Raw genomic sequence first — 16,415 nt, 5'->3', positions numbered from 1 at the left:
TCCTACGTCTTATGGACGTTGGTCAGGCTACAATTGATTAACGTGGAGCTAAGGCAATAACCCACTGAGCTAGCTCACAGAGAAGCGGTGTCGAGAACAATTAATAGAATGGTCCACCGAGTCCAAAGGCTGTACCAAAAAAATCAAGGATGGATATAAATGTAAGTTCTTTTTTAACCTCATTTGAAATTTGGACATCGTCCCTTAATAGCAGGTTAATTGACAGGTCAGCTAGCCAATCAGCCGGCGAGGTAGGGCCACAATGCCGCTGCCAAGAGCCAATCACAGCTTCTGGGGGGGTGGGATCTGAGCTGTCATTGTTCCTGTTCGTTCCATTCATTGATTTAATCTTTCTATTCGTTATTGAATTACTGATACCTTGTTAAAAATAATTAATATATATAGTTTGATGCATATTCTAGGCCACAAACAGCTCTTTTTATTACAATACATACGCCCCATCTTCCAAAGCTCCATACTGAGTAACGTTCGCGCAGCGCTGATGACGTCGAGCAAATTTAATGTGCGGGGCACGTTTGTGACGTCAGGCGCTCTCGCCGATTAATATTCATATTCAGCCACTTTTAATTGGTCCCATTCCCCGCTAATTAATATGCAGGAGGGCGCGATGACGTGACGCGCACGTCCGGGTTTTTGGCGCGACTTTCGGGTCAGGTGGGCGGTTTGGCGCGAAAAGTTTCGTCCACTTCTTCCTGAGGAGAGAGAGAGAGAGAGAGAAAAACCGACAATGGCGGTGAGTGAGTGAGTGAGTGAGTGAGTGAGTGAGTGAGGGGAGGGAGCGTCGGCGAATATAATCTGAGGGAAAAGTGGTTGGGTTTGCGGTGTCCCGGCGGTTCCAACCTCCCTCGCCGGCTGGTGATGTTAGGAGCCGGCCTGGCGATGAACCCCCCCCCCCTCCCCGCCGCCGCCGCCGCCGCCGCCGCCGCCTTGCATCAACACACCGGGCTACCCGAACGGAGCCGGGCCTGAACCCTGACAAAAATTGGTGATTTGAAGCCGGGGGTCGGGGGTCGGCGGTGGGGGGTCGGCGGTCGGCGGTCGGCGGTGGGGAATCACCTGTCCATGGTCGTGTCATCGTTCCCCACCCCCCCTTCCCCTGGTCGAAATACCCAAACTAAAACTAAATCGGGCGTAATATAGAATCACTGAATTGTTATGGTGCAGAAGGATATTTAGACGATTTAAAAAAAAAAATGTTTTGGGTTCCAGAGGAAAGGCAATGATGTGCCCCTGATTTGTTTCCCCCTCCTCCCCTCCCCCCCTCCCCCTCTCTAACATGCTGGCTGTGCTCCCGTGGCGTTGCTCATTGTGAAGGTGTGTGTGTGTGTGTGTGACAGGAACCGTGCTAATGAATAACTCATTGATCTCGAGCGAAATTTTGCCCTGGTATCCTAACTGGCACTAAATCCCATCCGCCCTTCACCCTTGTGTTTGTCGACCTGCATTGGCACCTGGCATGGCGAAGCCTCGATTTTTTTTTTTTAAAGTTCTCATTCTTGCGTTCACTGCTTCGCTCCCTCTTCTAGCCCTCCCTCCCTCCCTCCCTCCCTCAGATCTCTGGGCTCCTCCAATTCTGGCCTTTTGTTTATCCCTCACTCTTTTGCGCGCGCCCCCCCCCCCCCCCCCCCCCCCCCACCCTCCCTGGTTGTGCTTTCATGATCTCATTGAATGGCGGAGCAGACGCGATGGACCGAATGGCCTGCTTCTGCTCCTACGTCTTATGGACGTTGGTCAGGCTACAATTGATTAACGTGGAGCTAAGGCAATACCCCACTGAGCTAGCTCACAGAGAAGCGGTGTCGAGAACAATTAATAGAATGGTCTGACCCTGAGCTTTGAAATTTCCTCCATAAGCCAACTCCTTTCATACGCTGCTCAAAATCTACCTTTTTGATCAAGTTTCTGGTCACCTCCCCTAATATTTCCTTTGCCCATTCCTTTCTCTTAATATGCAATACTTGTGTGGTTTGCTCAGATATTTTGCTACATGCTATAGAAATAAAAATTGTTGGTAGGCCCCACAGTTACAGTTAAATATTTTGAGTAGCTCTGTGGTTAAGTGTTATTTCCACTGCTGCTTGGGTGAATCTGTGTGAAGCATTTTTAATGTTTGGCCAAATCGGTTGGTACAAAGGAATTTTTCCCCTCTGTTTGGGGATTGTGTTCCTTTTTATTTTGAAAATCGACAGCCTTGACCAGATTCTCCCCAGCGACAAAGATCAACCATGACTGTGTTTAGATTTTCTTCTACCCCTTGAGTGTTATCCCACATCTATCCCCATTCAATGCTTTTGCCCTATTTCCATTATTGGTATTGGAATTTGGAGTTTACAAGGAACTTTTAAAAATGGTTGTAAGCTTATTTATGCAAGCTGTTGAAGTTGAAGACAGCTTCAAATGTGAACTCTCATTTCTATTGCACCATTCAACCTTCAAGATATCCCAAAGCATTTTACAGCCAATGAAATACTTTTAGTTAAAAGCAAGAAACTGAGGATGCTGGAAATTCGAAACAAAAATACCTGGAAAAACTCAGGTCTGACAGCATCTGTGGAGAGGAATACAGTTAACGTTTTGAGTCCATATGACTCTTCATACGGACTGAATGTTAACTGTATTCCTCTCCGCAGATGCTGTCAGACCTGCTGAGTTTTTCGAAGTACTTACATTACAACAGTACTAAAAGGTAATGAGGCAGCCAATTTTCACACAGCAAGCTCCTGCAAACAGCTTTGTATTAATTACCTGTTTTTAGTAAATGTTGGTTAAGTGACACCAAGGTGCACTCCCCTGTTCTTTAAAATTTTGTGATGGAATCTATGCCAATACATTCATCTGAGAAAGAGCAGACAGGGCCTTGGTTTGACATCTCATCCAAAAGATTGCACCTCTGATAGCGCTCCCTCAGTATCACACTGGGAATGTTGGTCTAGATTTTGAATTTGAGTCTTAAGTCTTCTGATTCAGACAAGATGCTACAGTCGTTGAGGCCTGCCGCATCACTTTGCCCCACAATTGTGGAGTGGTGCCCCTCAGGTTTGTGGCTCAGGGTCAGAGAGAGGAAGGCACAGCCATCAATAGGAGGGCAAAGGAGTGAGGGATAGATAAAAGGCCAGAATTGGAGAAGCCCAGAGATCTGAGGGGACTGGGTGCTGAGAATTTTAAAATCGAAGCTTTACCAAGCCAGGTCAACAAACACATTATTCATTCATGGGATATGGGCATCGCTGACTAGGCCAGCATTTATTGTCCATCCCTTGTTTAAAGGGCAATTAAGAGTGAACCACATTGCTGTGGGTCACATGTCGGCCAGACCAGGTAAGGATGGTGGATTTCCTTCCCTAAAGGACATTAGTGAACCAGATGGGTTTTTATGATTTTATTTTCATTTGTTTTATTTTATTGAATTCAATTTCAATTACCATGGTGGGATTCGAACCCGGGTCCCCAGAGTTTTACTTTGGGCCTCTGGAATACTAGTCAGTGACAATACCACTAGGCTGCGACCACCTCTCCCTGAATTTCTCTAATGGAGAGAGAAGCCAGTGGCCCGTTGTCGACTATGGCTAATTACTTACTTGCAGTCATTGGAACGTGTAACATTAAAGGGTTCAACCTGTACAGTTCTGATTGCATCTGAGGGTCACTTTTTCATGAGCCTTGCAAACTCAGACTCAGTTGATTTGCTACACTGTTAAATGTGCACCCTATTACATAAGCCAAATATTTGGTGAAAATTGCACAGATGCCTTTGGCTGAGTGTTAGCTTGTAGAAAATGTGTAAACCCATTCGCAACTAATAGTTTATGATTTATGATGCACCAAATGTGAACAATCTGTCCTGTTGACTTAAGATATTTTGCACGGGCTAGTAGACTTAATTAGTTCTAACTTGAGGCACCTTATGTGATTCTCATGTTTTGCCTGCCCTCACCCCATTTAGGATTCTTCCGAGTCATTCACAATGGCTACCAGCCCCAACCGAACTCCTCGGCGTGGTGACGCCTTAACTTCTAGCCCGGGAAGAGATCTCCCCCCATTTGAAGATGAATCGGAAGGATTGCTGGGAACTGATGTGCTGGCGGAGGAGGAAGAGGATGGAGAGGATCTGATGGGAGATGATCTGGAACGGTCAGTAATGATAGCAGCATGACAAATAGTGTAATTTTACCTGGTGTTTGCTCTCTTTATGGAAACCTGTGAGATTGTGAACAAATGTGTATCTACCTGATTACGTTTTGGGACTTGAACCGTAATTTCCAGCTTCTAATTGACGTCACTTGCAGCCTTGTCTAATTGTTAATTTTGAAAATGTGAAGCTGCTTTCTTTAGCCATGGCTGGCAGCTGCTCTGCTGATGAAAAGGGGACAAATTAATCTTGTGCTTCAGTAGCTCAGTATAATAATTGTGGAACATTGTTATTTATTGTCTCCTTGTGCATCTACAGCAGTGATCAAGAGCTCCATATGCTGGTGGCAGCTGAGATTTTTGCCTCATTGTAGCACATAATGAAGGTTGTTTTTTTTTCAATCCTTTTAAAGGACATTAGACATAATCAAATAGGAATTACACAAGCTTTTTTAAAGGTGTTAAGAGGATTGGAAACTTTGCACAAAATGTGGGGTTATGACAAGACACTGGGTGTCAAAACTGGGGATCACCAATTACTGCACCAGTGTGGAATTCTCCATTTCCCACATTGCTGTCCTGGTGTTATCCAGCAGAGTCAGTTCTGCACTAGGATATTGCATTACATCTAATCTTGCTAATGTTGTCCATCCCCATGCCATATGCAGCCGTCAATATTGAAGCAAATTTCTGTCTTTGAACCAGGGTTCCAGAAGTGAAAAGTCCACATCTAAAAATGGTCTCTTTCTCTTCTCTACTGCTGCCCCCAAGGGTCCCTCAAGAATAGCCTACCTTTATAATTGCCTTTGTTTCCCCACATTAATTGTAAAACAATGTGTTGCATGTTCCCACCTTCAGCGACTACCTTGCCATTCCGGAACTGGATGTCTACGAGCGGGAAGGCCTAGATGATGATGAGGACCTGGAGGAGATGACTGCTAGCCAACGAGCAGAAGCTGAAAGAGAAATGCGAAGGAGAGACCATGCAGAGGGTTTGCGCCAGGGCCGAATGAGGATAGATCTGCTGTACGGTAATTGCCTGTCCTTTGTGCTGTGCCCAAAGTACCTTGTAGGAAGATTGGCCCCAGCAAGTTAATTCTTTAAGTTATCCATTTATTATCATTCTCTTTTTTTTTTCCTCTTGATCTTGTGGATTGGGAATGTATTTTGACAGTACTAGTCTTATCTTGACGCAAGAATGTGTATAAAAGCTAGTTTGCGGTCTAAGTCTTTTGGCAGGGAATAGCGGAATACGGAGGGAAGTAAGGGTGGGAATTGCGGAAGCGCTGACCATAATCTGCAAATCCTCCTTATAGACAAGGGTGGTGCCAAAGGGCTGGAGAATTACAAATGTCAAACCCTTTTGTTTTTAAAAAAAAAGGGTATAAGGGTAAGCCCAGCAACAAGCCTGTAATCTTAACCTTGGTGGTGGGGCAGATTTTAGAAATGACAATGTGGGATAAAACTTGGACAAATGTGGATTAAGTAAGGGATGCCAGAACTCATTTGTTAAGGGCAAATTGTGTTTAAATAACTTGCTTGAGTTTTGTCATGAGGTAACAGAGGGTTGATGAAGGTAATGCTGTTGATGTGGGGTATGTGGCCTTCCAAAAGGTATTTAACAAAGTATCACATGACAGGCTTGTGAGCAAAGTTTAGAACCTATGAAATAAAAAGAACAGTGATGGCAGATTCTTCACGGATGAAGGTCATTGGAAGGCCTGTCTCTGTGGTAGCTGGTGACTGAAGAGGCCAACTCTTGATCTACATGCTCTTGAGCAGTTGGAGCATAGGAACTATTAGTTTGAAAGGGCTCTGGTTTAAGCCTGGTGCCATGAATAAGGGCAATAGGTCATGAAAGCAAGAATTTGTATTTACATAATACCTTTCAGAACTTCATAACCAATGAAATATTTATGAAGCCAATTTGCGCACTGCAAGCTCCCACAAACAGCAATGTGATAATGACCACAAGGTGAGCAGGAGAGCTCCCTTGCTCTTCATGGGATCTTTTTTGTCCACCTGAGAAGGCAGGTGAGGTCTTGGATTAACAGCTCATTTGAAAGACCTCACCTCTAACAGTGCAGCACTCACTCGATATTGAACTGGAATGTCAGCCTAGGTTATTTGTTCAAGTCTTTGGTGGGCTTTGAACCTACAACCAGTGTCATTAGGGAAGGTCTGGGAGGGCCATTTTGCCCATTGAGTCCATGCCAGCTCTCCAGAGCAATCCAATCATTTTTTAAACACTGAAACTTGATTAAAAAGTGTGTAAGGGATGAGGGGGTGTGAAAGAGGGATATTAGGCAGGGAAAGCATCAAAGAGATGTCTCTTGTTTCAGAAAGTGATGATGAGGATGAAGAGCGGCCAGCAAGAAAGCGCCGGCTGGCAGAGCGAGCAGCAGATGGGGCAGTCGATGATGATGAGGAGGTGAGCATGACCCTGTTCTAACAAAGGAAAATGATAGGCAAAGAATTACTCATCCATGCAGCCTGACTCATTCAGCTGAGATGTCCTGTGCATGATATTAAATACACTCCCCCATCCGCCCTTTAATCTCCTAGGACAGGCAAAAAACAGATTTAATTGTCCAACCAACTCAATTTGAATTAATTATATTGATCCTGTGAATCCTGCTAAAGCAGGTAGGATGGATTGAGTGAAAATACATTGTACAACAATCCACTGACAGTGTATTGGGTCACTGACTCATTCAGAGATCCATAACAGAACGCAAATTAGCAGCAACAGCAGGATGAAGGCCAATCTAGAAATCTTATGCTAGGCTTATTGCTACCTTCGTCCAGTCTCTGAGCTATCCTCATGCCCAGTTATATCGTGTATGGTGTAAGCTGTAAGAAGGAAAATTGACTGTCCTTTGGATCTACCAGTAAAACAGTTGAAATGGGGCCTATAGCAGTTTCTAACTAGGTTTTTTTTCTCTCCTCTTCCCCCTTGTGCAGATGATTGAGAGTATTGAGAACCTGGAGGACATGAAGGGTCACTCAGTCAGGGAGTGGGTCTCCATGACAGCCCCCAGACTGGAAATCTACCACCGTTTCAAGAATTTCCTGAGGACTCATGTCGATGAGCATGGGCACAATGTTTTCAAGGAAAAGATTAGTGACATGTGCAAAGGTTAGTCTAGTAGAGGCACCGGTGTCAGGGAAATATCTGGCATCAGCCCTGGCACAAATGTTGATGGTCAGTTTGGAGAGAGAGTGGCAAGACCCAGAAGCAGCTTCCCTCTGCTCATGAAAAACAAGTTAGGCAAAAATGTTATCAATTTATCTAGAGAGGGAGGAACAAATTGGTCTTACACGCACAATTTGTGTTATGTAACTGTCCTCCACTCACCGCATTTTGCTGGAGAAATAATAAGGCTTTTATCACGAACTTTGCTGTCGTTTCAGTCTGAGTTCTGCTTTATGTAGTTTGCAGAGATTCTGGTTAAATAGATTTTGTTTGCTGTTAAATCGATCTTTTAATTGTCTTGCCATCCTCCCAGCTGATTGATATATAGATACCCTTTTTAATAATCTCTAAAATGACAATCCCAATGCATGACGCAGTCTTTCAGCTGATACTGCCTGTAGTCATGGAGTGGCTGTTGTGCTTGCAGAAAACAGAGAGAGCCTTGTGGTTAATTATGAGGACTTGGCTGCAAGGGAGCACGTGTTGGCTTACTTTTTGCCTGAGGCTCCGGCAGAAATGTTGAAGATATTTGACGAAGCGGCCAAAGAGGTGGTCCTCTCCATGTACCCGAAGTATGACCGGATTGCCAAGGAGATTCACGTCAGGATTTCCAGCCTGCCTCTGGTCGAGGAACTCCGATCACTCAGGTACGGTAGCCTGATGGTTTTCAGTAAAGGTGTATATCGTGCCTTTAAGCGACTTGTTTGTTTAATTAGCCCTGTCTCGAACGTATATTTTTAATTATATGCTGTCCACAAATACCATGGTGATGTGGTACTAAGTATCTAATTGGAGAGCTCTTTCATAGAGCTGTCACAGGCATGATAGGTCAACTGGCCTTCCCTGTGCGATATGATTCCAAAAACGAAAATGTCAACAGCAAGCTTCCCTAGGTCAAATATGACATTAGCACATGTCAAAGTTAACCCCACCTCATTAGAGCAACCTATTATGCTCCATGGTTGAAATCTTGTGTTTTTTTGAGGGGGTTGGGGTGGTCTCTTGGCTTCTAGTTTGAATAATATTTGGTATTCACTTTTCAAGTTTTTTGGGGGGGCAAGGAGAAGAAGAGCTGTAGTTTTTTTTGTGCATTTTTAAAAATCATTCTGACTGACTTTATTCAAAGCTTTGTTTAAAAAATGTCAATTATTTCACTTCTCGCCTTCCAAGACCACAAAAAATGCTCAGTAAAGAGTCAGCTTCAATTTGAGTTCTTTTACAAGGTTTTTGGGCTATTTGCCATCACTTTAGTCGGGGATGCTTATTTTTGTGTCTCTTGATTGCTAGCTTCAGTTGTGTACTTCATTAAGTACATTAGGTCTCATATTAAATTGAGAAAAAAGCATTAATTTTAGATGACTTTTTGCCTCATTTTTAGTTAAATGCGTCATCATAATTCATTAGTATGACAATAATCTTTTCTCAGAACAGTCGCTACGGCTCCACTGCACCTCATGCTTGGCTTATGTCCAACAGTTACTTAGGTTAATAGGTTAGGTTGGTTCTCACAGCCCCCTCATAACTAGCAGAGGAACACGCTTGGTCCCATCAGTCTGGGCTGGAGTCACATCCAAGTTCTAGAGTTGCAGGAATGCTGTGCTAATTCACTGCATAGCCCACTCTTCTTTGTGATTTTCACAGGCTGAGATGGTCTCACTGACAGTGATTGTTCACTCCTTGTGCTAGAGTGAATCTACATGCACCACTTTTACCTCTCTCATGATTTTAACTGACTCTGAGAACAATGCTCGTTCTCCACGCTCGCAGTTATTCTGACAGCTGAGCCCAGCAGGTTCAATGAACTTTTCCATTGGAGGAGTTACATTTAAGGCCTGTGATTTCATCACCTGCATGCACCGCTGCTGAGTCTGGTGTTTTGGAATCATGCCTGTTCTATTTTTCCCTTTAATCCAACTGATGAGTCCTGGGGCCAGTCATAGCTCCTTCTGCTGCCTCACTTGATACAAACTTTAACATTAAATATTTGTATCTCAGTCACCTTGACACCGGTTGTCAAGTTTAAGTAACTTTGAACTCGAGTGCTCTGGACTTCCTGCAAGTGACAAAAATTTGACTTTCACGTGATGTGTTAAACCCAGAGTCGTCATCAGTCTGTTACGATTTGGCAGGTAATACGTGCTAGGTGGACCAAATTCACGAGGGAAACTTGGCCACGCTATCACAATGGTTTTGCAATTTGTATTTATTACGAGAAAATTTGTGCATTGCATTCAGAAGTAGTGAGTCCACTAACACCTTTAGTGATTTTAAAAGTTAAATTAAAACATTTATTAACAAAAGAAAAGAATTCAAACACACGCATAAGATTACAGTTGATATTATAACAAATCCCAAAATTCCTAATTAACCTGACTCCCAACTATTTTAAATTGAAATAGGCAATCCAGCCAGGTTACCCCACACACTCACTCAACGGTGGAATTCCAAAGTCTTTTTAATGCATCTTTAGTTACTGGACACAGCAGATTTCTGTAAAGTGGCTAGAGGCTTTTCCCCAAGGCTGCTTTACATGGCGTACCTTTCAAGATTTTATATGGCCACCCCCTGCATAGCCTGCCATCCTCCTTTATATATGTTTCTCTTTCTTTAATGTGTAAAATTTCATTGTTCTACATGTCTTTAGAAATTATTTTTCCCATAATATAGAAATCTTTCATGTCAATATGGCCAGTACTTTTGGGAAAAAGCAATGTTATAACTTTGTCCTATTTATCTTAGTTTTAAACATCCTACCCATCCCTTTGAAAATCAAACAACTCCCGCTTATCTTAAAATGCAATTTCATTCACACCTTATCTACTGACTTTTATACTCTTGCTCACTCATTAGCATTTCTAATACCATTTTTACATCTGACTCTTCTGATAATTTCAACCTTGCAGTCTATCTGACTCTTAATTCAATTAAATCATCCACACTCGCACCCGTAAGCCTACAGTAATTTTATGAAAAATTTTAGTTTCGTGACAAGTCTTTAGAATGATGCAGCACAGAAGAGGCTATTTGGTCCATTGTGCCCATGTCAGTTCTATGAACGAGCTATCCAGTTAATCCCACTACATTGCTCCTTCCCCGAAACTCTTCCAATTTTTCTTTTAACATATGAAACAGAAGTAGGAATAGGCTATTTGTTCCATCAAACCTGTTCCACCATTTAATCATCAGTATAAGCTATCCCTGGACTCCGCTTTCCTCTGAATTTCCATATCAATGGATTAGAGAATTCAAAAGATTTACAACCATGAAGAAGAAATTCCTTATCTCAATCCAAAATGGTCTTTAGCCTGAGCCTATGCCCCCTGATTCTAGAACTCCCAGATGGGAAAACACCCTGTTTCAGCATCTACCCTGCCATGCATCCTCACAATTTTGGGGTTTCAGTGAGATCATGTCTCGTTCTTCTAAACTCCATAGAATTTTACTCCATCCTTCCTCATTGGACAACCCCCTCATTCCCAGAATTCAATATAGAGCTAATTATATATCCAATTTCCTTTTAAAACTTACTGTTGAATCATCTTCTCTCTTTCAAGCAGCACATTCCACATCATAACTCATTGCATTAAAAATGTCACACCATTGCTCTTCTGATTCTTTTGCCAATTATCTTTAAATCTGTGACTCTTCTGCCAGTTTCTCCCAAATTATTAAAATCCTTCATTATTTTGACTATCTATTACTCCTTTACTCCTCCTTAAGCTTCTCTGCTCCAAGGAGAAGAGCCCTAGATTTGGTGGCCTCTGGGAAAGATGAGGGCTAACCAATAACTTATGCAAGTTTTTAGAATAATGTCCTTGCTTTTCTACTCTGTATCCCAGGGTCCAATATGTTTTAATAGCCTCATCAAATTGTCCTGCTATCTTCAAAGCCTCACTTATTTTTTTATTGCAGGCAACTTCACTTGAATCAGCTGATCCGGACAAGTGGAGTGGTCACCAGTTCTACAGGGGTCCTGCCGCAGCTCAGCATGGTCAAGTACAATTGTAACAAGTGTAACTTCATCTTGGGACCATTCTTCCAGTCCCAGAACCAGGAAGTGAAGCCAGGTTCTTGTCCTGAGTGTCAGTCTTCGGGGCCATTTGAAATCAACATGGAGGAGGTATGTTGCCTCAGTCCTTTGGGAGATTCAATCTGGTATTGCATGCAACATCTCTTTGGTTGATTTTATTCTGCTGGGCAGCTAAGCAAGAGGTGGTGTGACAAGCTGGTCATAACCACTACTCATTTTCAAAAAGTAATTAGAATTATGTGGTAGAATTTACACAGAAACAGGTAATTTGACCCAACTAATCTGTCAATGTTTCTTCTCCTTCAGTTGTGTCAACTTACTATTACCTGTGTTCTGCCAATATTTATATGGGTAACGCTAGCTAAACCAGACATAAGCTCTTGAGATGGTAGTCCTGATAATGAAAACTTTTTAAAATGTAAATAACCTATAGATGGGTCTTGAAGATTTCCAGTGATGGGGCTGTGTCTATTTCCTTTGGTAGCTTGTTTCCATTCTGGGATTGTCCTTTGGAAGAAAGGTTATTGATACACATTGTCTTGAAAACAAATGTTCTTTGAAGTTTGTGTGGATGACTGCCTTATGTTTTGTCATTGCTGGAGGGCAGCAGGTACTTGTTTCTGTCAATTCCAGGATCTGTATGGATCTCCTGCCACCATACTTCATCCAGTGCTATCTGCATAACCTGCTGCTGTTTTCTCCTTTTGTGTTTACCGTCAAACAACCCTTTTAAGCAAAAGATTATTGGCCTGAAATGTTAACTGCTGCTGTCTCCAAAGATGTGCCTGACCGACTATTCCCAGTATTTTCCGTTTTTATTTGTCTTTTTTTTAAATTGCCGGTGAGAATGTGGAACTTAACTACCACGTGGAGTAGTTGAGGCAACTAGCGTAGATGCATTTAAGAGGAAGCTAGATAAACACTGGATGGGAGATGGGTTAAAGGAATAAGTAGAAGATACTTTGGGAGTAGATGAAGAGAGATGCCAGGTAGCTCGTGGGTGGGCATGTTGGGCCAGGTGGCTGGTTTCTGTGCTGTAATTATTTAAGGAAATTATTCCTGAATTCATTATTGGTTTTATTAGTGGCTATATTTGTGTTGAATTTTTAAAATTTATATAGCTGGCGAAGCAGTTATTGTTTGTCATGGTTGACAGTCCATTCAACGGCTTCAGCTGACGCAGTCTGGTTGTGATGCCACCAGGAATGGATCTCTCAAGGCAGAAGTTTAGTATACAGACAATAGTCTGACTTGTATGGTCACAGTCACGATTTGAGTTGTTCTGCATAGTGCACTTGTGAAGCATGTGGTCACCATCTTCCCTGGTGCTTAGGTTAATGATGTCTAGTTTTGGTCTTCCCCACAAGTACAGACATCTCTACACCCACTTTATCAAACCTCTTCATAATTTGAAAGATGTCTATCAGGTCACCCATTAGCCTTCTGTTTTCTAGATGTTATCACGTTTGTTAATCCAGATATGGATTACTAAACAGGATAATCCTTGTTATCCAGAAGGGTTTATTCAGTATCTTCAGGAGTGGAAGAATGAAAGGGATGGGAGTAGTGTGGAATAAATTGGTTGCTTTAATGGACTGAAGTTTTGCCTCATCTCTGATCTGAATTTTCACTTCTTTAAATGCAGTTTACAGAGGACAATTGAATCAGATTTCAGGGCATTACCAAAGGTTACAATTTACATGAATCAATGTTCACCAGCTCTTTTCCTCAGCATGGCATTTCCAGGGCTCTAGCAGCCAAGGGACCATCACACTGCCCTCGACCAAGGTGTCCTTGGTCCTCCAGCCATCTGTCCTTCAAAACTCCAAATAGCATTGATTCAAGTTTCTCATTTGTTGGTATGCTGCTTTGAATTTTCGAGCCTGGTTGTTTGGAAAAGGTTTACCTTGTGGATTTTGTCTTTGGTGGATAAATTCTAAATCAACACGGGTAACAGTCGCTTGAGCTTCATGCCAGTTAATGACTGTTTATTTTTGTTGGGCCCCTAAACTTACAAGTTTCACACCTACAGTATGAGGCTTATGAAGACAGTGATGATCATTTCTGGCATAATGTATTTGTTCCCTCCATCTCTTTTTTTTAAAAGAAAAATTAATGAATAGAAATCAAATCACTAATTATGGTGAAATTATGGCGGAAAACCAAAAAAACCCTATTTGCTTCTGACTGGGTAGCATTTAAATGTTTTATCTTTCTCCATTTAAAGGTGCTTTTAAAATTGGTGATGTTTAGCTCCACTCAGTTCTAACCTAGACACACGCTTCCAGTTGAACATGAATGCTTGCTGTGAACTGAATTTTGTACCAATGTCCTGTTTACAGATCAGTCTCTTGTTTCCCTTCAGACTGTGTATCAGAATTACCAAAGGATCACCATTCAGGAAAGTCCAGGCAAGGTTGCAGCCGGGAGGCTACCACGCTCAAAGGATGCGATTCTTCTTGCAGACCTGGTGGACACCTGCAAACCGGGTGACGAAATTGTAAGTTTTCAATCCTTTTTGTGTCCACGTGGGGAATCATACAGGGAAGAAAAGCACGTTTCTTTTCCAGACAAGTTTTAAAAAGAAGGCCACTTTATATGCCCGTTGCATTGTGCAATTTGTGACTATGAAGTAGTTTCAGCTTTGTCAACTTCATAGTCTTAATACTTTCTCAAAAATTTCCCAACTCCGGACCTGATAATTTGAGAACCCAGTATTGCTGCGATCAGTGCCACATAAACCTGTCAGACCAGCAGTATAACTGACCTCAGTCACGTGTTACTCTTGCATTATTGATCTCAAACTAATATACACAAAGCAAAAGATAGAACTATACGGAATAGTTGTCTGCATAGTGTTGAAAGTTAGTGAAGCATCAAGAAGCTGAATTGGTGTATTAACCTTGAAATGTTCCTTCAGAATTCTAGGCTGTGTTTGTAGCAGAGAGTAAAGTCCCACTTGTTAATGGGGAAAGAATAAAATAACAGGGATAGTGGGTGGGTTGGGGTGGGGAATGGTGGGGTGAAGAAAGTAGGTCTTTTTTTTAAATGAAGATTGAGCCAGATAAGCAAATAGGACTAGTCCCCTCGAGCCTATCTGCTATTCAACAAGATTGGAACTGATAGCCTCAACCAAGCTTTTTTTTCCCCTGCCCACCCCAGTCACCCATGGGCTGAATGAATCTTAATCATTTGCATTTTATAGTAATATGATTTAAATGTTTTAATTTGCTGTTATTCTGATGGATTATTGATATGTATGCTTGTTCTGTCTGTTCTTACAGGAGCTCACCGGCATATATCATAATAACTATGATGGTTCCCTCAATACTGCTAATGGGTTCCCAGTCTTTGCTACAGTGATCATGGCAAATCACATCACAAAGAAGGACAATAAAGTGGCTGTTGGTGAACTTACAGATGAAGACATCAAGGCCATAGTGGGTCTTTCAAAAGATGAACGCATTGGAGAGAGGGTGAGTGTGTGTTGTGATGGTGAGACCTCAAGAAGCAAAGTAAGCTGTCAAAGTTGACTAATGTTCTTAGGCAGAAAATAGAACAGCACAAAATAAATCTCCTTGTGTGGGTGGGTTGTGTATGTGTGCTTGTGTGTGCATATGTATACACAAATACATGTGCAATTTATATGTTTATTTTCTGGAGGCATATTTGAGCAGAAGTCCGCTCATGAATGCAAATCAATTTTTCTTGGTGGTCTCATCTTTTTAAGGGGTGCCGGTTAGGCCTTTCTGGGACCCAGGAAAAACTGAGCTCTGTTTATGCCACATTTGGCCAGAGAGTCTTAAAGACAGGATCTATCAGCTGGTTAGCATATTCAAAGAGCAGAGCATCTGTTTCAAGTGGGCCCTCAGGACTCTTGGATATTGCTGGCTGTTAAGTTGGCAGCTGGTAGGCACACTTCCAGAGAACATTAAGTGCAGGACCCTGCTTCCGAAATATTCTTTCATTTTTTTCCTCTTCTTTCTCCCTGCCCCATGCATATTTTTTCACCTGATAATAAAGCATGGTCCAATATCTCCCACTATGATCACTTAGCAAATCTTCTGGTTTTGTGTGTTTCAGCACTAAGCCAAACAAACAGGTCATCCCCAGATGCTCTTTGGACCCATGTCCAGAAGGCATTGAGAACTTGGTGTGCAAAATGGAGTGCATAATTTGTTGCATCCAGAAGTTGTAGTCTTTTCATGGTAATGTACATGATTGGGCTTTACTCAGCATCCACCCAACATTGGGGGAGGAGCTCCATGCACCATGTGGAGAGTTTAAAGTTACCATGTTATCAGAAGATACTCAAGTTATATTCTGCACCTGGTCTTTAATAAACCAGACCTGTTATTCGTAATGTTTGTTCCAGATAGCAGAAATGGGAAAATAATTCAATCTCCATCCTCCCCTCCCCTCCCCAACATCAGCAGTCGTTCACCTGAAAAATGTGAAAATTTTGGGCTGCGCATAAATTTGAAAATCTTTCTGGCAATCAAACTTCATCTTTTGTTTTAAAACATGGGATCAATTTGGGCTGTAGCAGCGTATTGTAAATTATGCATAGACTGATTGTGGCTCAGATCTACATAATCGTGAGGCTGTTCTGTCTGTGTACCAACAGTGGTATTCATGAAGTCTGCATCTTTTTGAAATTAATTTTGTGTGAGATCGTGAAATTTTTAAGTTTTACTTCATGTTTGTGTGATGTGTAAAGTGGATTCCTGTTGTACACTGGGACATTGTAGATGGCACATTTTACACCACTGTGTACTAGCCAGAGAGGTTCTAGTGTTACTGTGTAACGATTGAACTGTCTAAACATTCTGCTACAACTGATTTTATAACTATACCTATTGATTATAACGTCTGTTGTTCCTCTCTTCTAGATCTTTGCTAGCATTGCACCTTCTATATATGGTCATGAGGACATAAAAAGGGGCCTTGCGCTGGCACTGTTTGGAGGTGAAGCCAAAAACCCAGGTAGGTTTTATCTATTAGGAAATTAAGCTTCCTTATTAACATTGGCGGCTTCGC

General features: G+C 42.2%; 1 protein-coding gene across 1 annotated transcript in view; it reads left to right on the top strand.

The window, feature by feature from the left end:
* The first annotated feature begins 588 nt into the window (after window positions 1-588).
* mcm2 (minichromosome maintenance complex component 2) overlaps window positions 589-16,415 on the top strand; it is a 32,222-nt gene continuing 16,395 nt past the window's right edge. Inside the window, exons 1-10 of the mRNA XM_041192523.1 lie at window positions 589-754; window positions 3,965-4,152; window positions 5,008-5,180; window positions 6,492-6,580; window positions 7,114-7,288; window positions 7,773-7,992; window positions 11,258-11,465; window positions 13,741-13,875; window positions 14,660-14,851; window positions 16,268-16,361. Of these exons, the coding sequence (XP_041048457.1) occupies window positions 749-754; window positions 3,965-4,152; window positions 5,008-5,180; window positions 6,492-6,580; window positions 7,114-7,288; window positions 7,773-7,992; window positions 11,258-11,465; window positions 13,741-13,875; window positions 14,660-14,851; window positions 16,268-16,361 (1,480 nt within the window). The 5' untranslated portion in view covers window positions 589-748. The remainder of the gene's footprint in view (window positions 755-3,964; window positions 4,153-5,007; window positions 5,181-6,491; window positions 6,581-7,113; window positions 7,289-7,772; window positions 7,993-11,257; window positions 11,466-13,740; window positions 13,876-14,659; window positions 14,852-16,267; window positions 16,362-16,415) is intronic.

Source organism: Carcharodon carcharias, chromosome 7 (genome assembly GCF_017639515.1).
Source record: "Carcharodon carcharias isolate sCarCar2 chromosome 7, sCarCar2.pri, whole genome shotgun sequence".
Classification (NCBI taxonomy): domain Eukaryota; kingdom Metazoa; phylum Chordata; class Chondrichthyes; order Lamniformes; family Lamnidae; genus Carcharodon; species Carcharodon carcharias.
The sequence above is the reverse complement of the archived record's forward strand: the minus strand, read 5'-3'. Positions and strand labels throughout refer to the sequence as shown.